We start from the raw sequence: 25,971 nt of genomic DNA on the forward strand, positions 1-25,971 counted from the left end.
CTAATGGTGGCACCATGAGGTTCATTTTTTGCCAAAAAACGCTTATTATATGTTTTCGCGTAAGGTTTGAATCACAATGTTGGACTCCATTTATTGATTTCTTGTGAGCCAGAGATCATGTTAAGAACCTTCGCAAGGGATTGAGAAGCATTAATGTGATTTCATAATACATTTGTATTGTTTAAAAGTAGTTGAACAATGATTCAATGAACAGCTAAAACTCAAACTGTGCTTGATAATATATTTAGAATATGTACTAAAAATGTGTATCTAAGATATTTGGTATACTCTATAAGGTGCCATAATGTTTCATGAAAAGTGATGGAAATTTTGTCATAAAAGTCATAAAATAGCAGCTTTTTCCATAACTTTGAGCTCCTGGTGCCACCATTAAACTTTTGAATTTTGTCAAAATATTTCACCCAGTGTGTTTTCTTACCAAAAGGAACATAAAAACAAAAATGCATCATGATCGGAGGAACTTTTCATTTTTAGGGGGCAACCGATGCACCCTACTGCATGCGCTATGAGTTTTTTGTCATTTTTATGAAGAGTGCTGATAATTTTGGAATTGAATATAAAATGTGTGAATACCGTGTTTGTTCTCGGCCCTCAGGTAAAGTGTTTTATTTATTATCAGGGCGTGACAGCAGCGAGAAACAGAGATGCACCTTTTAAGAAGAACATCAGTTTCACCAAACCACTCAATGAGAGCTTGGAGCCCGATCCTGAGAACGACACTGATATAGAGGAAGTGTAGTGTTGTGCTGTTAGTACAAACAATTTGATTTCCAAAAGAAAATCAGAACGCAAAACGCTGTTTTATAAGCTCACGCTAACCTCTTTCTTTCTTTCTTTCTTTCTTTCTTTCTTTCTTTCTTTCTTTCTTTCTTTCTTTCTTTCTTGTGCTTGTTCCTTCATATACGGATGTTCAAGAATCATTACAAAATATGAAGATTATGTACAACAGACTTTAGTTCTCATCGACATCTAAAACCAAACTGTTAAAGACCGTACTGTTCTTTCTGATGTTTTCCAGTTATCCTCAATACTTTTCCAACAACACTTATCATCTGGCAAATAAGCTCACTAATCTCCTTCTCGTCAGCGAATCTTTTAAGTGAAACTTTGCAGGCTGTGCTCGAAAAGTGACAACATTTATTTAGGTTTGTAGCTAGACACAAAGCATCTGCCTTCCCACCATACGCAGGAACCTGCATTATACTGATGACACACAAAGTGTTTCGCTGGCTTCCTTTTGAATGCAGTGGCTTACTTCCAGCACAAATGCACTAACCTTTCATACTTTCAGCAGGGTATCCATGGCAACAAGTCATTTTTAGACCATGTTCATGCAGATTCACCCCCTCGGTTTTTTTGGGAAGTGTTTGTCATCTGGTAGAACCTACATGAAGAATTACTGCTGAAAATGCACACACTTTAGATGTTAATTATTGCTAGTTGAGTATAGTTAATGGAACGCTCCATCCTGAAACACATGAAATAAAAGTTTTTATTGCCTATCCAGGTATATCTGTGATGTGTTTAGCAATTCTTTGTTGGTATTTTCATTATTCCTCTGAGAGGTTAGTGCTTGTGGGCCACACTGATATGTCACTCTTATTAGTTAGTTTAGTGCCGTTTCAGTTACAGTGGAGTTTAAAAGGAGAAAGAATTTCAGCAATCTGGGAACTGAAGTCATTTTTAAACTTGCTTGATTTCTTAATTAACGTGTTATTCGATTACGTTTTCGGTTTTAGTAACCTTATATCATGACTCATATTGGCAACTAATTGCAATTAAATATTAGACTTATCGGCCTATTCGGTTTTTAGCCATGTTGAATTTAGTTCGTTTGGTCCACGGTAGGCGTCGCTTATCCATGCGATCTTCACAAGACTTGTGCGAGACTTCGAAACGTGAAGTGTCAGCCAGGTGTCAGTGCCGCCATTTTGAAAACTGTTTTCCAAATGAAATATTGCGCAAAAACGAGTTTAAATGACAATTACTGCTGACTTTTTTTTTTCAAACTTTCCTGATTGCTATCAAAACAAACAAAACTGCCGTCTTGATTATGTCAGCATTCGAAAGAGGGCGCGCGTCTTTTGACAACGTTGGCAGATGTTGGTCACTTTGATTTCCACTGTACGTTTTACTTCCGTCCTACGATGTCTCGCACAGGTCTCAACGAATCTCGTTTACGGCCACTGCTTTGACATATGGACTGATATATTACAGAGCATATTTCAAACACTTATAACTTGCTATAGCAGCGACAAAATAGCTATCAAAAATGCATTCCTATATTTAATAAAATGAGATCAACAGAATTTTGATAATAAAAAATTTGCCTTCAGTTCCCCTTTAAAAACAAACAAGAAAGGGCGACTTTTCTACTTTTTCGTTCAGTGTGATAGGAGAACTCCAGCGTAGAAATAGTGAAGATGTTAATGCAAAATGCTGGACGATAAATCACAATATAACTTTATGATGATTCAAATCGATGAAATAAAATCATCAGGCTGTGTAATCTTTTAGTTTTTCCTAGCTGTAATTGTGTCATTTAGACAGCAGAGGACACAATAAGGAATAATAGTGGGAATACACATGACTTCACTGTAGGCGGAAGTAACACAACTCTAATGCTGCGAAAACACACACACACAAACAGATATAAAATGAGAACGTACTGCTGTGTGATTGACTGTACAAATAGATTTAACAAGAAATCAGAGCTCTCTTTTTACAGACTGCTGAAAGCTACAGAAAAGAGAAGTAAGTGGAGGTAGTACAAATGATCGTAAAAGTTTCTTTGATAAATAAAATGAATATGTTAGTTAATAAGCTGTGAAGTTTTACTCCAACCTTTACAAATGTTGGTAAATAATTATCGTTGGTGATTAAGAAAATGAAACAAAAGGGCTTTTTTTAATTTAACAAAGGGAATATTTAAGTTGACCAAGAAAAGGAAAAAAATCCTTTATTTATGAATAACATTTTCTTCATTTAAATTTTTTCACGAGTATCATAGGAAAATCGAATCATGAATCCAGTATCGTGACGTGAATTGAATCATGAATTGGGTGAATCGTTTAAAGAAATGCAAAACTACACTATTAATTAATTATATGCTTGTTACTAAAACATTTATAAACAATTAAGTCAATAAAAACGTGTCTTCCACTTAAATTTATGAAACTTTATTCCGACCTTTCGGACCTACGGTCCATCATCAGAAACAGAAATATTGAATTGAGGGGGGGGGAAGGACATAAATAAATAAATAAATGCTACGAGATAATTTAAAAACCTTATATAAAATTTACATGCTATAAATTATATATCATTTTAATTGAAGGAAGATAACTTTCAGGTATCTTCCTGCCACAGTCTCTGTTGGTTAGTGCATTGCTATCCATCCCTCAATCATTTCCCCTCAATTCAATATTTCTTGTAGATTGTTTTGTTTTACAAGCACGTGACCCATCATAACGCAAGTGACAGTTTAGTTGTTGTTATTTTTTATTAAACTAGTTTGTTGACATTTGTAAATACACATTCAATTCTGTCTGTGATGATGGACCGTAAGTCCGAAAGCTTGGAATAAAACTTCATAAATTTATGCGGAAGACACGTTTTTATTGACTTAATATGATTCCCACATACAAACAAATTTTGGATATTATAAACGATGTTTAATAGACTCCAGCTAGAGTTAAACCGGGTGGCACGGTGGTGTAGTGGTTCGCACTGTCGCCTCACAGCAAGAAGGTCCGGGTTCGAGCCCCGTGGCCGGTGAGGGCCTTTCTGTGTAGAGTTTGCATGTTCTCCCCGTGTCTGCATGGGTTTCCTCTGGGTGCTCCGGTTTCCCCCACAGTCCAAAGACATGCAGGTTAGGTTAACTGGTGACTCTAAATTGACTGTGAGTGTGAATGGTTGTTTGTGTCAGCCCTGCGATGACCTGGCGACTTGTCCAGGGTGTACCCCGCCTTTCACCCGTAGTCAGCTGGGATAGGCTCCAGCTTGCCTGTGACCCTGTAGGACAGGATAAGTGGCTATGGATGGATGGATAGAGTTAAACCTGATAACACAATCCGACTGTAACTAGTAGTGTTTGTTTATAGTGTATCTTATACTGTCAGGAACATTCTTAGTGGTAATTATGGTTTCTGTGAAGGCCTTGTCAAAACCACAGTTGTAATTTCCACAATTTTGGTATAAACACACTGTAAGATATATAGAATTAAAATGTAACTCATCTCATCTCATTATCTCTAGCCGCTTTATCCTGTCCTACAGGCTCGCAGGCAAGCTGGAGCCTATCCCAGCTGACTACGGGCGAAAGGCGGGGTACACTCTGGACAAGTCGCCAGGTCATCACAGGGCTGACACATAGACACAGACAACCATTCACACTCACGGTCAATTTAGAGCCACCAGTTAACCTAACCTGCATGTCTTTGGACTGTGGGGGAAACCGGAGCACCCGGAGGAAACCCACGCGGACACGGGGAGAACATGCAAACTCCGCACAGAAAGGCCCTCGCCGGCCACGGGGCTCGAACCCGGACCTTCTTGCTGTGAGGCGACAGCGCTAACCACTACACCACCGTACCACCCTAAAATGTAACTCAGACTCAACTAATACAGTGTTAAATCCTTAAATTTGATTGGTCAGAAGGTGTTAAGTCAAGGTGCAGCTTACATACTGTATGTTATTTTTTAGTCAGGCAGAGCTGTTCAGTTTGTGTGAGAATTTCAGTACCTATTTTTTAAAACCTAAAAAAAAAAAAAAAAAAGAATATGGATAAGCACGTTAAGCTGAGCACTGTAGCAAAGACGTCGTCTCACTATCGAACACGGTGCAGTTGCGCTCGGGAGTACAACCTCTTTGCAACAGCAGCCGCAGTGACAGAGCCGAGTGTGGGAGGCAGTTCACAATCGAGTAGGCGGGATGCTGCTGTGAACATGAGCACAAAACACACACCGACACACATACATAGATGGTAAAAGACCTAATGGACTCTGAGTAATTCAATGACGTCGTTTCTTTAGCTTACTCTCCTCAACTGCAAGGAAAATGAGGCGTTATCGCATGCCACCATATTTTTACATTGCTAAAGTAATAGACAATAGTTATTCTAACAGATATACACTTAAAATAAGAGTAACGTGATATGCTGGAAGAACAACAAGTCTCATTCACAAGCTCACCTACCTGAAATGACCTTTAATGGTCAAAATGTTAGACTATATTAAGACTATTTTTGAAATCAAAATTATGTGAGGTTTTTTTTTTCTTGGTAGCATGATACGTCTCGCAAAGACTGTAGGAGGATAGAGGATGAGGTGCTCAAGTGATATCCAAATTCCTCTTCAGATGAGCTCAAGAGAAGCAAAGCATTCCAACACTGCACTGAGGGAGGACATTTGTATCGCAAAATCTGTGCAAACACTTGGAAACAAATTTTAAAAAACAAACAAACACAATTTTCAAGTCGTTTATTGAACAAAATATCTTACATTGTCTTGGATATACATATATACAAATATTAACCTGTATAATACCAGGTTGAAATATTATTTCTGATGCCAGCATAAAGTTCAGTACATTGTACCTTTGACCTTTTCATGTGCTGTATGTAGATACACATCGGTTTTCGAATCACGTACAAATCTGGTTATAGAAAGCACAAAAATAAGTAAAATCATTGAGGAAAAAAAAAGTCCTCAGCTATCAACACTGGAAGTTGCATCATCATCATCATCATCATTATAAAAAAAAACACCTTTACAGTTTCTTTTGCAGTTGGAGCAGGTATGAAACATACCTATATTATAATTCCTCATAAGGTATTAGGAGTAACATGGGGCTGGTTGGTGCATCCTTTCAAGCCAGGAGCAAAATCCAGGGTAAAAAAACCCCACCAAGGTTCGTGCTGAAGAGATTTTGGCCCAGCGCTTTCCTCCGTCAGCAGCACGCAGCACTCAGATAACATAGACATCTGTCTTCTCCCCTAGAAGCCAATACGTTCTCATTTTGCCTTTGCCCTGAAAGAAGGGAAGGCGGAGATCAATATGGCACATCGACAAGCTCTCAGGATGCACGCTGGAGCAAATAATCAACACTCGAGGACAGCAGAGTGGCGTGAGTCGGCAAAAACTAATCAGTAACACCCTGATTAGAAGCTTTGGAGCATCCCCTGCCCCGACTCTTTAAATATAATTCCATAAAGGAGACTTCCAACCAGTCTCGGATTAGCTTAACTGGAAAAGTGGCTTCATCAAGACTGAACGGCATTTGTTTTCCATTTCTACAGGGACACAATGTGCAGCCTGACTCTCTGTCTCTGCTACAGCGTGTAATCCGAGAAGCACAAAGAGACACAGAAACACAGTCTGGAGAGATACGTGTGATTAAAATTGTCTCAGCAGGAAACAAATATATTGGAACATACTAGTGTTGGTTTATATAGTACCAGAATAAAAGTACCCCAACACAAGCAATATGTGGAGATACTTAGTACCAGTGCTGAGTGATATGATGATTTATACCTACCACAGCACTGCTTAGTTCTTGTTTATTTTTTCCAAAGCTGATCTGAGTACTTCTGGCTGCAAACATATATATATATATATGCAGGGTGCGATTTGTCAAAAAACCAGAAGGGGGGATGTTTTTTTTTTTTAAATCATGAAAGGTCACAAAATTAAGGTAACAATAGGCTAACAGCTCAATAACATCCGATGATATCAAATGAATAACACTAAATGAAAACGAACACTAAACCAGAGATAGTAAATTCATCTTCCTATCTCTCTGACTAAATACACGAACACTAACACAACAAAGTTCGCATTGCTTGTCGCGTTGCTGTGATGTTTCTCTCCCTCCGGATTAAATGGACAGTGACTCGAAAATCGCTAAAATACATGAATACTAAATGAACAGCTCTGATGGCGCAGTTCACATTGTGCGCAGCTTTCCGATTTAAACTGTTTTTTTTCTCATCCTTATACTTCCTGTTTCATGGACTGTAACGGATTTGCTTATTTAGTCATTTTAATACAGAATTTACTTTGAAATTATAATCAGACACTCCCCCTAAAACGCCCCCCCCCCCAAAAAAAAAAATCGGCCGTGAAAAAGGCGGCATCCGCCAAAAGGCGCACTGTTTGCATCCCTGCAGATACATTGATACATTGTAGATAATAACAATATCTTTGCGTTCTCATAGAACGCAAAGATATTGTTATTATCTACAATGTATCTATTTGCTGGGGACGTTCGTGAACATCGAAGCTGCCACTTCGGGTCATTTTGAAAGTGAGTGCAATGTAGACCATAGAAAACTGTCACAACATGCCCGTCATGTCAACTTTTTTTTTGGTTTGTTTGTTTTATTGACGGGGTTGTCCCCGAGGATTTTTTTTCAGCAGAGATAAAAACCAGAGGGGGGGGATGATCCCCCCCCAGCAAATCGCACCCAGTGTATGTGTGTGTGTGTGTGTGTGTGTGTGTGTGTATATGTATATATATATATATATATATATATATATATATATATATATATATATACACACACATACACAGGCTCTCATCCTAATACATTTCCATAATAACAACTTACTTAGGGACCTAATTAAAAAATATCTAATTGCTGATATGTTATGTTGATAATTGTCGACTGATAACAGGAACTAACTTGTTTTGCAGAGGGTCGACAACATTAAATGTAACTATAAACGGATAAAAAAAAAAGACATGACATTTTTTAATAAATACAAATTTTTTTTTTTTGCTATTGGCAAATTGCTGTGATATAAGAAGAATAAAACACTTTGGGACGTGCAGTTATTGAAAAACAGTCAACTTTGTGGTGGTAAAATGAATTCCGCTTTTTGTCGACCCGCATATCACCACCACCACCCTTGATTATTTTCCTATAACAACACACACCATTACGGTTTATTCGTATAATATGAATATTGAGATAAATGTCACAATATACTGTACAAGTCTGAGATATTGTGGGCTTTGATGGTACGATTAAAATGCAGACCAACTCCTTTGTTATTCATGTTTCATGCACATGTTTGAACATGAAGGTATTAAATGTTTTATAATTCACACCTTTTTCTTGTTAATTTGCTTTCTGTATGTGTTTATCATACAAAATGCCTTCATGTATTCAGGATATTTGTTCTTTATTCTATCCACATTCACTGGATGTGAGCAATCGTGCACTCTGATTGGCTACCCTACTACTAGGATATCAGCTCATATACCATGAGTAGAGAAAAACAAAATGGCGGAGCGCATCAAGTCAGATATATCACTTTATCAAGTATTTAAAGGAAACAGAAATAGCTAAAAGAATATAGTCCCCCCCCCAATCTCCTGTTTCACTCTCCAGCCCTGTTGGTGGCGGTAATGCACCTTTAAAGGAGAACTGAAGGCAAATTTTTTATTATCAAAATTCTATTTCTCATTTTATAAAATATAGGAATGCATTTCTGACAACTATTTTGTCACTGCTATAGCAAGTTATGAGTGTTTGAAATATGCTCTGTAATATATCAGTCCATATGTCAAAGCAATGGCCGTAAACGAGATTCGCTGAGACCTGTGCGAGACATCGTAGGACGGAAGTAAAACGTACAGCGGAAATCAAAGTGACCGACATCTGCCAACGTTGTCAAAAGACGTGTGCGCCCTCTTTCAAATGCTGACGTAATCAAGCCGGAAGTTTTCCCTGTGTGCAAAATAGCTCCCTACTGACTATATAGTGTGGACGCCATTTTGTAGTGCTGTCCGAAACCTTAGTGAGGATTACGAAGGAAATGCGCTTAGTATAATATGCATTTATCACAAACATACATGCATGTATTTATTATTTTCAAAACCTACCAGCCGCCTAATCTGACACATTTTAATTATGCAACAGTAATGACGTAAATACCAGCGCGACAGACTCGTCCTTATCCTGTTGTCTTTCCAACTCTTCTCTATTCCACGTTGGTTTGAAGTCGTATGGAATAATCTCCATCACTGATGAAGCTGGCAAATCTCGAAATTAATCTAAATTGGAATGATATGGCGATCTGGCCGCTGTGTAAACAGTTTTCAAAATGGCGGCGCTGACACGTCATGTTTGAAGTCTCGCACAAGTCTCGTGAAGATCGCGAGGATAAGTGACGCCTGCCGTGGACCAAACGAACTACGTTCAACATGGCTAAAAACCGAAAAGGCTGATAAGTGTAATATAATATGCCAATACGGGTCAGGATATAAGGTTAATAAAACCGAAAACGTAATTGAATAACACGTTAATTAAGAAGTAAAGCAAGTTTAAAACTCACTTCAGTTCCCCTTTAAGTTGGTTTGCCAACTTAAAAATTCTACTCGAAAACAAAACTCCCAAAAATACAAAAAAAAGCAGCAAAATATTGAATGAAAGTATTTGATGGTAAGAACGTACCTTTTTTTCAAGAATTATTATTATTATTATAGCATTTTTTCACAAATTGCTCCTGTCATTTCGCCGGTTTGTTTACATTCTAAGTGGAAATTATTTTATTGGACATTTTCTATAAAGTTTTTATTTATCAACTTTGCAAAAAATAAAAATGCTCTGTTTCTCAAAATCCGGTGAATGTGGACAGAATAAAGCAGTTATTCCACTCAATCTTGTCGTACACAGCTTATAGTCAACTCAGTGCTTACACGCCTCGTCGACTATCAGCTCATGTACGACTCGATTTTGTGGAATAACTGTTCAATATCACTCATCCATATTAAATATACATCAGTTTCCAAATAATGTACACGTTCTGAATATAGTCACTGAAAAATATATAAATGAAATCAATTAAACCTTTTCTTTACATTCGGTTGAAGCAATGCAGTACATAACCCTTGATTGTGGGTTCAAATGACATAATTTTGGGATGATGCTACATTTCAGTGCTAACTCTTTACCTCAACAACATCACCAACAAAAAAGCTAGCACTAGCTTAGATAGAAAGGGTTTTTTGTTTTGTTTTGTTTTTTGCGCGGGGGGATTTTTGGACCAAAAAGTCCTAATTGCTCTAGAAATCATTTCAAAATGAGAAGAAGGCTAAAAGCAGAGAAATAAACACACTCTACATGAGCTAGCTAGTCAGCTAGCTCTCTAACTAGCCAGTCTAGTAGTGTACTAGCTTAGGGGCAGTCAAGAACTCGTACTGTAGTGTTCACTTGGTCCTTTCTGAACATTACTGATTAAACCTTATCATGTTAAATTGTATTAGGTCAGGGCTTTTCAAAGTGTGGGGCGCGCCTCCCCTGGGGGGCGCCAGAGTTCTTCAGGGGGGGCGCAACGTGAGGAAAAATAAACCAGAATAAGTTACTATTGCGGACATTTAGCGAACTTCAGCTAGCCTTTGCCAGAGACAAAATGGACCGATTTTTAGTACCTAAAGCTACAGTGAGTGAGGAGACAGAGTCTGGGCCAAGCAACAAAACAGACCCTCCAGGATGTTGCGATTTGCAACTTCAACACAAATTCAACCAATCCCCGCGAATTCAGGGCGGTGTTGCAATTATATCCAATCACCACAATTTTCCCGCAAATTTGACCAATCGTTGGCGTCGTCTTGAGGTGACGTCGACAAACTACCTTCCGCCTTACTTCCGTGTATACGTTCAAGAGAAGCAGCATGCGTGCAGTGTTGCCAGATTGGGCAGTTTCAAGTGCATTTTGGCGGGTTTTGAACATATTTTGGACTGGAAAACGTCAGCAGTATCTGGCAACATTGCATGATGTGCGAGTCAGTGTTTATGTAGGTTTAAATTCTGTTACTGAAAGTGTGTTATGTTTACAGTGAAGGACTGTGTGCACTTTACATTATTTTTTTACTTAATACAAGAAATTAATGGATGCCAACATTTTTGCCAAAATGGTATTTTATTTTCCATTGTTTAGGCAGCTTCAGCATCATACTGTGAGATTCTGTTCAAATTGCTTTTTTTTTCTTCTATGAAGCCTGAGCCATTTATTTTATTAGTTTATAATTATTGTTTAATTTAGTCTTCAGGAGAGACTGCCTGCACACAGTACTAGTATTAATAGTTTTTTTTCTTACATGAAAGCTGAGGCATTTATATTATATTTTAAGGTAACTTCATGTTGTGCTGTGAGGTTCTGTGCACTTTAACTTTTGAACCAACAGGTGCATTTGGATAAGTAAAGCCTATTTTTCTGCATTTTTGTAGTCCTGGTAATCTTTTATATTGGTAAAGTTGTTTATAGGACCATTTCTCAGTGTCTGTTTTTTTAATCAATGGTTTTTCAGTAATAACTTAATATTTAACATATCACTCAATTTTAATCACAAAAAGAGAAAATCGCAACAATTTCTTGCAACTTTCACTTCCTCCCGCAATGTAATCGCAACAAAAACCTAAAAAACACCGCAACTTTCATCGCAATTTTTTGGAAAACCCCCGCAACATCAGAAATTTTAGCCCGCAACAATCACAAAAAAGGCCCGCGGAATCCTGGGGGGACTGGAAAAAGAAGGAAGTATGACCACGATTATTTAAAGTTTGGATTTTCATGGACTGGATCTGAAGATGCTCCACTGCCACAGTGTGTTGTCTGCCAAGAGGTGCTAGCTAACGATGCTATGAGATGTTTAAAATGTGTAAAACAAGATGTTTTAAAAAGCACAGATGTTTAAAATGTGAAAAAGAAAAAAATAAAAATGTGTACAACAACCATTTTTTAAAAATACGAATGGAACATTAAGTATAGCAACAACAAAAATTGTAAAGGGGGGGGGGGGCGCTGTTGTTTATTTGCTCTCCGAGGGGGGCTGACTCTCCCACACTTTGAAAACCCCTGTATTAGATAATAGGATGAAGGAAAAAAAATAAAAATGATTTCTGTCTTTATTTTAACCATATGCTGTGATATCAACTAGACATATTTAATATGTTCGTCAACAACAGATCAAAATCAATCTCAGGCCCTGTCATGTTTTATTTTGTCCTTGAATACTTTACCTTTATTTCTATATCCCCTCGTAGCTGGAGGTCGAAGTAGCCAAACTCGTCAAGGACCTCTTTGGTGGCCGAGGATACGTGTATCCGCAAAGCTGCAAAAAGTGGAACGTGTCAATACAGCCAATCGGACTAAGTGCACATCTGTGAGTGACAGCTGGACCCTGACGACCTCAGACTTTTGGAAAACCCTAGGCCTAGCATGTAATAAGTGATGTATGTATGCATGTAGTCTCGAGTGGTTTGGACGTATTTGATGGGAAATGCACACTCCATATGAGCTGTGCATGTGCAATAGACTTTATGCTCTGAGCGGATGCTGAGGCTTACTTAGAAGTGTGCTATAAATCACACAGGATAGAGGGTCAGTGACTCCTGCATTCATTATTAATGGTTATTAAGTACAAGGAAGCCCAAGACAGGAAGTCAGGCAGAAAGTCAATACGAACAACGAGCCCCATGGCTGGCGCATAGCATGTCGGCGTGTATTGTGTGTGCATAGAGAGAGAGAGAGAGAGAGTAAATAGCTTGTGTTGGTGCTGCTCATTCTAGGAACTCATTCACAACACCGTTCAACCAATCCTGAAAACCTGGAAATTTTTACTTATCAGTCAGGATGCGGTTGCTACACGACTACATAAGATTGATTAATTGATTGAGACGACTATCAATGAACTGTTCCAATAAGACAAAGGCCAATAAGTGCCTGCACCACTTACTCATCACTAATCAAGATGGAAATTATACAGATTTACCAATTCATATTTATTTATTTAGTAACTCCAATGTATCTGTATTTCCCACATAGTGACATGACATTCAGAGATGGGTAATAATTTGTTATATTTAATCTATTTACATCTACTAATTAATTATATTTATTCCATTGTAATCAGTGAACAGGCACGGACCCTATGTAGACCTTCACTATATGTCTATAATGCTAGCTGAGATTCAGGCACAGAAACAATTTATAAGACTTATGTAATATCACTTTTAGAAAACTTTTACTTATTTAAAGTATGTCCTCAAAGGCAAAAAAAAAATCACATTTGAATGCTTATGAGCTTTTGTTGTCCCTGGAGTCATCTCAAACGTCTATTAAAACCATTAAACTGAATTTAAATACTGTATAAGATTTCTGATTAAATTGACAAAAAAAAAAAACAATCCAAAATGTGTGTTGTAAAAGTGCTACATTTACATAGTTCCAACATCCAAATGCATGTATTCGTTAGTGTTGCTCATATATTTTTTTGTGGACTACAGTGCACTACTTCAGGGCTTTACGCTATATAGTAAGCATACATAGTGAATATTTTCATATATATACTGGACAGATACTGTATACACTGACTGGCCACTTTATTAGGAACACCCATCCACCTGCTGTTTTATGCAGTTCTCTAATCAGCCGATCTCTTGACAGCAGCACGATGCATCAAATCATGCAGATACAAATCAAGAGCTTCAGTTCATGTTCACAATGTTCAAACATCAGAGTGGGAAAATTTTTGATCTCAAAGTGTGATTTTCTTTCACTGTGGCATGGGTGTTGGTTTGAGTATTTCAGAAACTGCTGATCTCCTGGGGTTTTCACACACAACACTCTCTAGAGTTTACACAGAATGGTGCGAAAAACAAAAATTGAGTGAGCGACAGTTCTGTGGGTGGAAACAAACGCCTTGTTGATAAGAGAGGTCAGGTGAAAACGGACAGATTTGAGGTGGTTCGAGCTGCCAGGAAGGATATAGCAACTCATATAATCGCTCTTTACAACTGTGGCGAGCAGAAAAGCATCTCAGCATGCGACAGCAGAAAACCACATTGGGTTCCAGTCTTGCAGCCAAAAACAGGAATCTTAGAATCAAGAACAAGTTCCTGTTAAAGTGGCCGGTGAGTGTATAGTGAATTTCATACATAGTGAATTTGTGGTTTGCCAGCATTATATGTTGAAGGGTTTATACAACCCCAATTCCAAAAAAGTTGCGACAAAGTACAAATTGTAAATAAAAACGGAATGCAATAATTACAAATCTCAAAAACTGATATTGTATTCACAGTAGAACATAAACTACATATCAAATGTCGAAAGTGAGACATTTTGAAATTTCATGCCAAATATTGGCTCATATGAAATTTCATGACAGCAATACATCTCAAAAAAGTTGGGACAGGGGCAATAAGAGGCTGGAAAAGTTAAAGGTACAAAAAAGGAACAGCTGGAGGACCAAATTGCAACTCATGAGGTCAATTGGCAATAGGTCATTAACATGACTGGGTATAAAAAGAGCATCTTGGAGTGGCAGCGGCTCTCAGAAGTAAAGATGGGAAGAGGATCACCAATCCCCCTAATTCTGCACCGACAAATAGTGGAGCAATATCAGAAAGGAGTTCGACAGTGTAAAATTGCAAAGAGTTTGAACACATCATCATCTACAGTGCATAATATCATCAAAAGATTCAGAGAATCTCGAAGAATCTCTGTGCATAAGGGTCAAGGCCGGAAAACCATACTGGGTGCCCGTGATCTTCGGGCCCTTAGACGGCACTACATCACATACAGGCATGCTTCTGTATTGGAAATCACAAAATGGGCTCAGGAATATTTCCAGAGAACATTATCTGTGAACACAATTCACTGTGCCATCCGCCGTTGCCAGCTAAAACTCTATAGTTTAAAGAAGAAGCCGTATCTAAACATGATCCAGAAGCGCAGACGTCTTCTCTGGGCCAAGGCTCATTTAAAATGGACTGTGGCAAAGTGGAAAACTGTTCTGTGGTCAGACGAATCAAAATTTGAAGTTCTTTATGGAAATCAGGGACGCCGTGTCATTCGGACTAAAGAGGAGAAGGACGACCCGAGTTGTTATCAGCGCTCAGTTCAGAAGCCTGCATCTCTGATGGTATGGGGTTGCATTAGTGCGTGTGGCATGGGCAGCTTACACATCTGGAAAGACACCATCAATGCTGAAAGGTATATCCAGGTTCTAGAGCAACACATGCTCCCATCCAGACGACGTCTCTTTCAGGGAAGACCTTGCATTTTCCAACATGACAATGCCAAACCACATACTGCATCAATTACAGCATCATGGCTGCGTAGAAGAAGGGTCCGGGTACTGAACTGGCCAGCCTGCAGTCCAGATCTTTCACCCATAGAAAACATTTGGCGCATCATAAAACGGAAGATATGACAAAAAAGACCTAAGACAGTTGAGCAACTAGAATCCTACATTAGACAAGAATGGGTTAACATTTCTATCCCTAAACTTGAGCAACTTGTCTCCTCAGTCCCCAGACATTTACAGACTGTTGTAAAGAGAAAAGGGGATGTCTCACAGTGGTAAACATGGCCTTGTCCCAACTTTTTTGAGATGTGTTGTTGTCATGAAATTTAAAATCACCTAATTTTTCTCTTTAAATGATACATTTTCTCAGTTTAAACATTTGATACGTCATCTATGTTCTATTCTGAATAAAATATGGAATTTTGAAACTTCCACATCATTGCATTCCATTTTTATTTACAATTTGTACTTTGTCCCAACGTTTTTGGAATCGGGGTTGTATAAAAAATATTCCTGCATCAAGATGAACCGAACAAATTGTGATCAATTAAAATGAAAAACCAATATGAAGCATTTAAATTGTCCTAATGTGTCCTAATCACACCACTTTACCAGTATAATATTATAAAATAATTAATATTTCAACACATTCCAGTACTAAATATTGAAGCAATTAAAACTGTACTGTTGCACAAACTGCACAGATTACTCATGACACCTAGCTAAGTTAAGTTTCTTTCACAGATGAGACATTACTGTACTTAATCTATGACATAATAAAACATGACTTTGAATGATTTTTCTTTCCTTTGATTGCAAATCTGAAGCTGTGTATGGACTCGCGTGCTATTTGAGTTGTCTCTCAGCAAATACTTTCTTACTCTGACTCAAGGACACTTATTTTTACTTCAGCTTCAGTCATTACTTTTACTAAAGTGAAGTTTTTAGCTTGCCTCATCACCTTAGCACGTTCTAGAAATGAGTTTTTGTCACTCACCTTCCCCGGTGGACTCCATCCTTGATGCTGTGTTGACAGTGTCCCCAAATAAACAGTACCTGGGCATTTTGAGTCCTACTACACCTGCACAGACAGGCCCTGTACACACACACACACACACACACACACACACACACACACACACATGTGGGAGATTCATGAACTCCTGCTGGAAGACCTCTGACCATCAGTATCATCTGACAGGTTGAGGGTTCACACTGAGGACATTGATCCCTGCAGTCGTACCAGCCTTAATCTCATTACACAATGAGATTGTGGCCTGCATATACACACGCTGACAGGGATTGACAGAGATTTGTGAGAGCATGCTGAGGGATTTACTCTATAGCAGGAGTAAGAGGATTACTGCTTGGCTGTGCGGCTGAGTATAAGGGAAAACATTAATTAAGTACTAATGCTGTGACTCAGCCCTTGCAAGGTGGGGTAATTGGTAGTGAGACAGACATTCCTTGGTGTGTGGCATAAAAGCAATAAGCGTTATTAATGACAAAATCGAAATATTCTACGTATGAATTCATAGTGTGTTTACATGCACACTAGAAATCAGATCAGTATCTGTTTAGACTATTTAAACAGACATAAACTACATACTACGATCTTAAAAATTCTTATTAGTTTTAAAGAAATTCAATCAAGAATTGTTGCGGATAATAATCAGATTGTGCATGTAGACCATTAATCAGATAGTTACTGGTCTGAACACAGCATACACACAAAAGAAGGAGAAAAAAAGCTGGTTTCTGTCTTTGGATCGGGTGGCACGGTGGTGTAGTGGTTAGCGCTGTCGCCTCACAGCAAGAAGGTCCGGGTTCGAGCCCAGTGGCCAGCGAGGGCCTTTCTGTGTGGAGTTTGCATGTTCTCCCCGTGTCCGCATGGGTTTCCTCCGGGTGCTCCGGTTTCCCCCACAGTCCAAAGACATGCAGGTTAGGTTAACTGGTGACTCTAAATTGACCGTAGGTGTGAATGTGAGTGTGAATGGTTGTCTGTGTCTATGTGTCAGCCCTGTGATGACCTGGCGACTTGCCCAGGGTGTACCCCGCCTCTCGCCCATAGTCAGCGGGGATAGGTTCCAGCTTGCCTGCGACCCTGTAGAACAGGATAAAGCGGCTAGAGATAATGGATGGATGGATGTCTTTGGATCAAAATAGTGAAATTTTGACCATAAAAACTCCAAAGTAAATATTTACTAGTGAAGTTACCTAAAAGCCAATTCCTAAAAGCTGTTATATTAACGTAACATCAGGGTTCTAACTAGACCAAAATATCAGCGTAGAGGCACCAGTCATAACGGCCGGCAGTTAAAAGGTTCTACATGCTCGGAGTCGCATTCTAGTGGCACTTGCAGGCCTCCCTGAAAGTCACTCTTTTTTGGTAATATTAATGAGATTTTTTTTTGCCAAAAGTTGCTGTGATTGTTTTTGAATGAAGACTTATTATAATTAATACTCAACAATATTGGTGACTTATTTATGGAATAAGAATAAAACAACCAGTTGATGTTCATCAAGTGTCAGCTTTATTTTCAGCTTCAGCCATTCAATTACAATACACGACTATCCAGATCGAACTCGGGGGCTGGCACGTATTATGTACATGGCACGTAAGCGCCTCTTAACATGGATGGCACTTTACCACGAACACAGCGTAAAGAAGGAGGTAAACTGGACTAGCATGATTAGTGACAATCTCCACACGGAACCACTCGGGCAGCTATGCACTGGGTGCTTACGTGGACGGGGAGTGGAGTATGTCCGAATGTAGAACATTCGCGTGGCAGCACGCCGTCACTGCCACGTGGGGATAACAAGAGAAAATTAAACAAAAGACCACCTTTTCAAGATTGACAAGTCTTTTATTAGTGTAGTGGCAACTTTTACAGGCATGTCAGCAATATTGTGGGTGTAGCGGAAAGGAAACATTGCGTATTGGCCCAATACGCTGAAAAGGCCTAGTTAGAACCCTGCTAACATACTGGATTAAAAATGTAGATTGCAAACGCTAAGAAACGCTGCACTGCTTTTCCTTACACGTTGAAAACTTGACTTGAGAATTATCAACGCTATTATCATGTTACTGTAAAACGTAATTGCTAGCTGATAGCTGGAGTTATCTGATTATCAGATTACTTAAATACACGTCACCCTGGTGCTGAAATTGATGCCAAAATCTTTTTGCAATTCATCTGATTATTTTGTACTGTGTGTAAACACACTCAGGGGCAATTTGCGAGCTGAAGTAATAACACAAATTTGCACTTGACCCAAACTTCCAACAGCAGAAAACGTACCTGTGTGGATTCCGATGCGTAGCCACAGCTGGTCATTCGGTCTGTGTCTGATTTTAAAGCTTTTGACCTGCTCCAGTAAAGCTAATGACATTCCGGCGATCTCACGAGCGTGGAGTTTGCCATTACATACAGGGAGACCAGACACCACCATATAAGCATCACCAATGGTCTCCACCTAAAACATAAAACGTCTTGATCCATGCTTTGTTGCTTTATTACTGTATTTAGGGTTGAATATTAAAGAACGAATCAAAAGAGTAAAAAAGTCTTTTGTTAACAGAAAAATCCTATCACTGTCCCTTTGAGAAGGATTTAAAAGAGTGATACTCACCTTATAAACATCAAAATTGTCAATGATGGCATCGAAACATGTGTATAAGTCATTCAGCAATGTCACAACCTGCAGAGAGATAAGTGTTCGGTCACGTTTTGTTTTCAGGAAGTGCTATAAAGAAGTATTCTGTTGGTGTATCTAATGACTTTTTTTTCAGTTGGATATGATGTTTGACATATCACACCATCAATATGCACTACACTAGAAAATCTCACGATCTTCTAATGTAAGTCAGTCAGAAAACTTTATGTCAGTAGAAATCAGTCACTTACATCAACTTGACATCAGAATTGACAAAAATATAAGACAAAAGTCTGATGCCTGTTTGAATAAGCCATTTTAAATGTTTAGGTACGTATATTGTCTAATGTATTATTTTAATGAAATTTATACTGTATGTAAAAGTATTGTTGGGTAATTTCTAACCTTCTGCTTAGCCAGTTACAGCTCAGAGCCTGTTTTAATTAGCTTGTGGTTCCATTATTGGTAGGTTCTCTCAAGAATTAACTGGTGCACTAAGACACCAATGCAGCTCTTACCTCACGAATCTCCCTAGAGGTCATTCACCTTTTCAGTTAGCAAGTAAAACTTGCCTGAAGATATTTCCAGCAAACTTGTGTTGCCTCAGAACATGTAAAACACCCTCACTGTATCTTCTACACTATTATTTTCCATGAAGATTCAGGGACTAAATAATGACTGCTTTGGTATGACGCTTTTCTGCATGAACTGCTTGAGCTTCACTCAAATGAAAATAGTTTCTTCCTCCTCTTTTGGATGCAAGCCCAAACACAGACCATACCGAGAAATGAATAAAGCAAGCGATAATGAATACAACACAATGAGAGTACAAAATTAAACACAATGATGCTGGGAGATAAATCATGGAGAGTATATAAAGACAGTGCACAAAAGGTGAAATGTATATTTGGTTTTATTCTATCCACATTCACTGGATATGAGCAATCGTGCACTCTGATTGGCTACTCTACTGCTAGGATATCAGCTCATATACTGTGAGTAGCACGGGCGATTGCTCTAAGACAACGAGGGAGGCTCAGCCTCCTCTAAAAATGACGAACATCGTGTAGGATGAATTTCGCTAGGCTTATGTTATAGCCGACCTTATAACATTGCTATTTCAGATCCAGAATCATAGAAATATATGTGCTCAACTCAACTACAGTGCGAAATCATTCCCTTATAACTTTCCCCAGTTCGCCTAATGTGTGCGTGAGTTTTTCCCCCTCGTGACAGCGCGATGCAGCCCAGCCTCAGTGGACTTCAATGGCATTTGGGAGCTATGCACTTTTCAATATCAAAATGCAAGATGATTATTGGACAAATACTGCGAAAATGCCCGCCTACAGACTTCAAGCCTCACATGGGAGGGACATGGCAAAGCTTTCCGCGAGGAGACTGGTGACTGGTGAAAGTGGCCGGATATTTTCTTTGATTGACAGCTCGTTTCAAATATAGACAGGCAGCGGTGAATTTCAGTTCAGTCCCATGCGGATTCGCAAGTGGTGTGGTGTATTGTAAGAGATCAGCTTACATTTCGATTTCATTCATTACATACGGTTTCTACCAGCTTTTTTAGTTTGTATATATTTTCATTGTAAATAAAGTGTAAATATAGTGTTGTCAAGTTTGCTATCTTAGTTCCCGAAATGTCGTTTATTTGAGTGACTGAACTTGAACTTGAGGGGGCTAGTCAGCTAGCAAGAAAGCTGCACACGGATGCCAAGCAGTGCTGATTTAATTTTGGCGAAGCCATTTGCCAGTCTTCCTTTCGAGGAAAAAATTAAAATTAAAGAGCAGGATAGACCAACGCCTCAAATTGACTTGGTGAAAAAGGTAGGGAATAATACTCATTCCTTTCAGCTCTCCTGGTACGAGAAAGTGAATTGACTAACAGCAAGTGACCCACATCAACAACAGTAAATAGGCTACTTTAGTAATATGTCATGGATGGACCAAAAATAGAGAATCTATTTAAAATGTTTATGCTGAGTATATTATATTGGAATATATATTTTTCTGGATATGAATTAAACACCGCTACAATTTGGAAAACATTTTTAAACAAAAACACAGCCGAGAACATTTCACACTACAGACCTGGATTAAAAGTGAAGGGTTATCAAAATTGTCAATAAAACATTTCTCAGTCAAAATAAGTAAAATATAGGGAAAGTGTCATTGAATGAAATGTGTGGCACCCAGCTCTATGTTTGGCTCCCCAAGGTCAGTGCTTGTGCCTATTCCAGAACACTCTGCTGTTACTGCTGAGGTTCCTTAGCCTGGGCCCGCCCATCCTAAGTGTAACGCAACACGGGGGCCTGTTGCAAACTTAGTCTGGCAAGGCAAGCTATCTCCAGCTCTTCCAAGCTCCCGAAAAATCGGGAGCCAATCAACTTTGAGCATCTCCAACGGCCCTGGGTAGAGGCATGTTCAAGGCAGTGACGTAGTAGAACTGCGACCGGAAGCCATAGACTGTTTACAGAATCTATGCCGGAAGCGCTTCATTCACTAGAAACATTACGAACATGGAGCAGCGGCAAGCCTTTGACACAGCGGTAGATGCTGTATTGAAAGCATTCAACGGGAAGTTCTCATTGAAAACAGAGCAAAGAGCAGCCCTGGAGGTATTTATTCTCCTCCTTCTTCTTCCTGTTACTCAAGCAGTTTCTGTCGCGTCACATACGTCAGAGGAAAGAGTGATGTGATTGGTTTAAGCTTCGTCACAGCCTTTTCTGGCTTCGACCAGTAGCAAACTGAGGCATTTCAGGGAGGCGGGTCAACCACGCGCTTTGGGAAACGGATGGGCTTAATATATTTGCCAGACCAATGCTCGCAGAGCTTTGAAGTTGCGTTAGCCAGACTAGAGGTTCCTGACAAAGAGCTGCTTTCAATCATGATCAATTTTTAAACAACATGCCACAATTTTAAAATATAAAATGTTAAAACATACCCCCCCCCCCAACACCACTATAATGTATATTGGACAGTAGGCTAATGGGCCAAAAGAACCTGTTATTTCACAGTTTGTGACCCTGCCAACAATCAGCCAGATCAGAGGCAAGAGTATGGGCAAAATTGATGTGTTTTTTCTTTTTTCTTTTAAAATCTGGAAATATCGTAACCGACCAGCCTCCCCTGTTTGAAAGACTACCAGCCGCCACTGGTGAGTAGAGAAAAACAAAATGGCGGTGCACATCAAGTCAGATATATCACTATGTCATCAAGTATTTAAAAGAAATAGAAATAGCTACGGCGGCATGGTGGTGTAGTGGTTAGCGCTGTCGCCTCACAGCAAGAAGGTCCTGGGTTCGAGCCCCGTGGCCGGCGAGGGCCTTTCTGTGCGGAGTTTGCATGTTCTCCCCGTGTCCACGTGGGTTTCCTCCAGGTGCTCCGGTTTCCCCCACAGTCCAAAGACATGCAGGTTAGATTAACTGGTGACTCTAAATTGACCGTAGGTGTGAATGGTTGTCTGTGTCAGCCCTGTGATGACCTGTCGACTTGTCCAGGGTGTACCCCACCTTTCGCCCGTAGTCAGCTGGGATAGGCTCCAGCTTGCCTGCGACCCTGTAGAACAGGATAAAGCAGCTAGAGATAATGAGATGAGAAATAGCTACTGTAAAGGAATATAATCCCCCCCCATCTCTCCTGTTCTACACTCCAGCCCAGTCGGTGGCGATAATGCACCTTTAAGTTGGTTTGCCAACTGCCAAAAAAACTCTAGAAGAAGAGGAAAATGGCAGAGCGTGTCGCTGAACAAGGATGAAATTAAAACTTTACTCGAAAACAAAACCAAAAATTTTTTTTTTAAAAAAGCACAACAAAATATGGAATAAAACTATTTGATGGTAGGAACGTATCTTTTTTTATTTTTCAAGAATTATTATTATAACATTTTTTCACAAATTGCTCCTGTCGTTTCGTCGGTTTGTTTACATTCTAAGCAGAAATTATTTTGTTGGATATTTTGTCTAAAGATTTTATCGAATTTGCAAAAAATAAAATGCTCTGTTTCTCAAAATCCAGTGAATGTGGATAGAATAAAATAAAACACTCAACCTTGTCGTACACGGCTTATAGCCGAGGCTATTATGAGGCTATCTGCTCATGTACGGGTCAATTTCATAGAATAACTGTTACATATTAAGTAAATATATCAAGTAAACCTCGATGAGAGTTTATAACCAATGATAAATGATGGGCCGAGGCAAAGCAGAGTTACCATCATGTAGGTACTTGATTGTTTTTCTATAACAGCACATCCTGAAGTGTTTTATTCCTCTTATACCACAGTGATTTGCCAATTATTAAACATTTTAAGACGAGTTAGTTTCTGTTATGGTTCACTTATATTAGAGCAGCTGCAAATCAGTGTCTGTTTTTCTCTCTTATGAAGTTAATAAGTCAAAAAAATGCACTGTCATGTTACGGAGAAACCACAAAACAGAAAAACTGTCTGTCCTGAAGACTTTCCTGTGACGCAAAACTTGTTTCAAAGAGCCACCAACAATGGGGACTCTTTGCATAAATAAATAAATGTTATATAAATGTCTCCATACAGAAAATTTCACCATATCAACATTTGTATGTTTTTTGTTGTTGTTAAATAACCACATGTTTGTTTTATCCATTTATTGTTCGCCTGAGATTATCTGGAGTGTCCAACATACAAGTACATTTTCTCATGAGATCTGTTTATATCTGTCATAATAAGGCATTTTTCTTTCCTCTATTTTCACACCCTATAAATACCCTTCTGTCACAACAAAGAGTCCTTACTATGTTGAAAGCCTGAACAATGTACTGGCATTTTACCAGTTCTGGCTGAAGTTAAACCGAGACTTCTGTTCGTTGTCTAATTCGTTAGATACGAGTTGAGATTCATACAAACATAACCAGTCCCTCCCTTTATAACTAATGGAATTTTCCTGGCAGGAGATATAACAAGCTCAAGACCTTATTGGGCCATCAGAGTTTAAGCGTTCTTCCTCAAAAGGTGATGGTGTTTTAAGAAGACGTTTACTCAAGGGAAAGCCTTCATCTGTCCATGGAGCCTTGTATTCCTTGGGTTCAGCTTCAGGCAGATGGAGTTTGATTATAATTTAATGCTTAATAAAAGCAACTATAAACATTTTAAGACCGTTCTTTATTTTTAATGCTAAAGCACTTTATACTGTAATGACACCATGACTAATGGACATGACAGCATGTAATCATAATGCAATTTTTGAATTTTCAAAACACGTACACATACCTGTAATGGTGTACTTTCAGCAGACATTGAAGTGAAGCCCACTATGTCACTGAAATAGATGGTGACGCTGTCAAAAGCCTCTGCCTGGACCGTCTCTCCTCTCTTCAGCTGCTCTGCTACCGAACTGAGAGCAAAAATAAATAAATAAATATTAAAAAAGGTCAAGGACCTGAATGGCAAAATCACTGCACAGTTCCAACGTAATTCTAACACTAATACATTTGGACCAAAAATAATAACTAGGCACAGCCATGAGCAATTTACCAGGCCCCAAAATTTCAGAACCGTGACAGGCCTACTAAGGAGTTGTAGTATGTTTCGGGCAAATGCATGTACAAGGGATAAAATTAAACATTCATCATTTCAAACACTGCACTACATGGCAGCCAAACTCAACTCTGGTTCTCAGCCTTTCCTGATATAACAACAGAAATCCTTCTTTCCACAAGGGAAAAAAGATCAATTAATGATAGAGCCAGAGACGTGGATTTTCCTGCTTCTCGCAAAGAGGGCTTAAAATTCTCAGCGGTTCCCACAGTCCTCAGCAGTCACTTCAGCTGGCTTTAATGTTCTCCCAGCTTACATAATTATGTCTAAAATAGAGGACAATGCCAGGACAATCAGCTATTTTCAGCAGACAAGGAAAAATCTGTTAGTGAAAGTACATCACAAGCAGTTTATATATATATATATATATATATATATATATATATATATATATATATATATATATATATATATATATATGTGTGTGTGTGTGTGTGTGTGTGTGTGTGTGTGTAGGGAAGGGACTTAATAGCCTTTCATTCATCAAGTTGTGGTTAAGAGCTTGGCAGCAGTAAGGAAACCCGGATGTGCGCATTAAAAAACTAACAAAAAAAGTTCCTCACTGCGGTAAGATTTGGTAAAGCAGATTTTCGGCTCTCCGCTTCTCCTCCAAGTAGGCCTGCGTTCGCTCCTCTACCAGGTTCTCCAGGTTGTTGGCGTACTGCTCCATTCGGGACAGCAGGTTATTGAGGATGCTGGTGCTCCCTTCTCTGCCACAAACACAAGCAGCAGTCAGAAACACAACAATTATTTCATATGTAAAATACATTACATAATACAAAAGGGAAGAAATTTATTTGATTGATGACAGAATTTCTGAAAAGATAACTTGTATGAAGGATTGGCGGTTGATTTCCCACTTTTTCCACTGAATTATTAGTTATCAATTAATTGCAGGAATTCATTGGCATTCCTATATGTCAGTACTTTTCACATACTGTATTTTATTAGAACAGCTAGCGAACATTAGTTAAACTGACAGGATTTCTGTCAGAATGTTTAATATATACTTAAAAACCGCTAATAACATTCACTCTTAATGCTAGCAGGCTAGCTTACATCAACTAACCTGACAGGATTTCTGTCAGAATGTTTAATATATATTTATAAAATGTTAATAACATTCACTGTTAATGCTAGTAGGCTAGCTTACATCAACTAACCTGACAGGATTTCTGTCAGAATGTTTAATATATACTTAAAAATGTTAATAACGTTCACTGTTAATGCTAGCAGGCTAGCTTACATTAGTGAAACTGACAGGATTTCTGTCAGAATGTTTAATATATACTTTAAAATGATAATAACTTTCACTGTTAATGCTAGCAGGTTAGCTTACATTAGTTAAACTGCCAGGATTTCTGTCAGAATGTTTAATATATACTTAAAAATGTTAATAACGTTCACTGTTAATGCTAGCAGGCTAGCTTACATCAACTAACCTGACAGGATTTCTGCCAGAATGTTTAATATATACTTTAAAATGATAATAACGTTCACTGTTAATGCTAGCAGGCTAGCTTACATTAGTTAAACTGACAGGATTTCTGTCAGAATGTTTAATATATACTTAAAAATGTTAATAACGTTCACTGTTAATGCTAGCAGGCTA

The 25,971-nt window shown here is 38.7% G+C and overlaps 2 protein-coding genes across 2 annotated transcripts in view; one reads left to right on the forward strand and one right to left on the reverse strand.

Moving 5' to 3' along the window:
* The window catches only part of spag8 (sperm associated antigen 8), a 14,936-nt gene extending 14,176 nt beyond the window's left edge, over positions 1-760 (forward strand). Inside the window, exon 6 of the mRNA XM_060912195.1 lies at positions 641-760. Within this exon, the coding sequence (XP_060768178.1) occupies positions 641-760 (120 nt within the window). The remainder of the gene's footprint in view (positions 1-640) is intronic.
* A 4,727-nt stretch (positions 761-5,487) lies between these two features.
* npr2 (natriuretic peptide receptor 2) overlaps positions 5,488-25,971 on the reverse strand; it is a 105,763-nt gene continuing 85,279 nt past the window's right edge. The window contains exons 16-22 of the mRNA XM_060912789.1: positions 24,923-25,069; positions 24,033-24,156; positions 18,755-18,823; positions 18,424-18,598; positions 16,116-16,214; positions 12,051-12,142; positions 5,488-6,051 (exon numbers count right to left, since the gene is read on the reverse strand). Coding sequence (XP_060768772.1) covers positions 5,989-6,051; positions 12,051-12,142; positions 16,116-16,214; positions 18,424-18,598; positions 18,755-18,823; positions 24,033-24,156; positions 24,923-25,069 — 769 coding nt within the window. The 3' untranslated portion in view covers positions 5,488-5,988. The remainder of the gene's footprint in view (positions 6,052-12,050; positions 12,143-16,115; positions 16,215-18,423; positions 18,599-18,754; positions 18,824-24,032; positions 24,157-24,922; positions 25,070-25,971) is intronic.

The sequence above is a fragment of the Neoarius graeffei genome, chromosome 28 (genome assembly GCF_027579695.1).
Source record: "Neoarius graeffei isolate fNeoGra1 chromosome 28, fNeoGra1.pri, whole genome shotgun sequence".
NCBI lineage: Eukaryota > Metazoa > Chordata > Actinopteri > Siluriformes > Ariidae > Neoarius > Neoarius graeffei.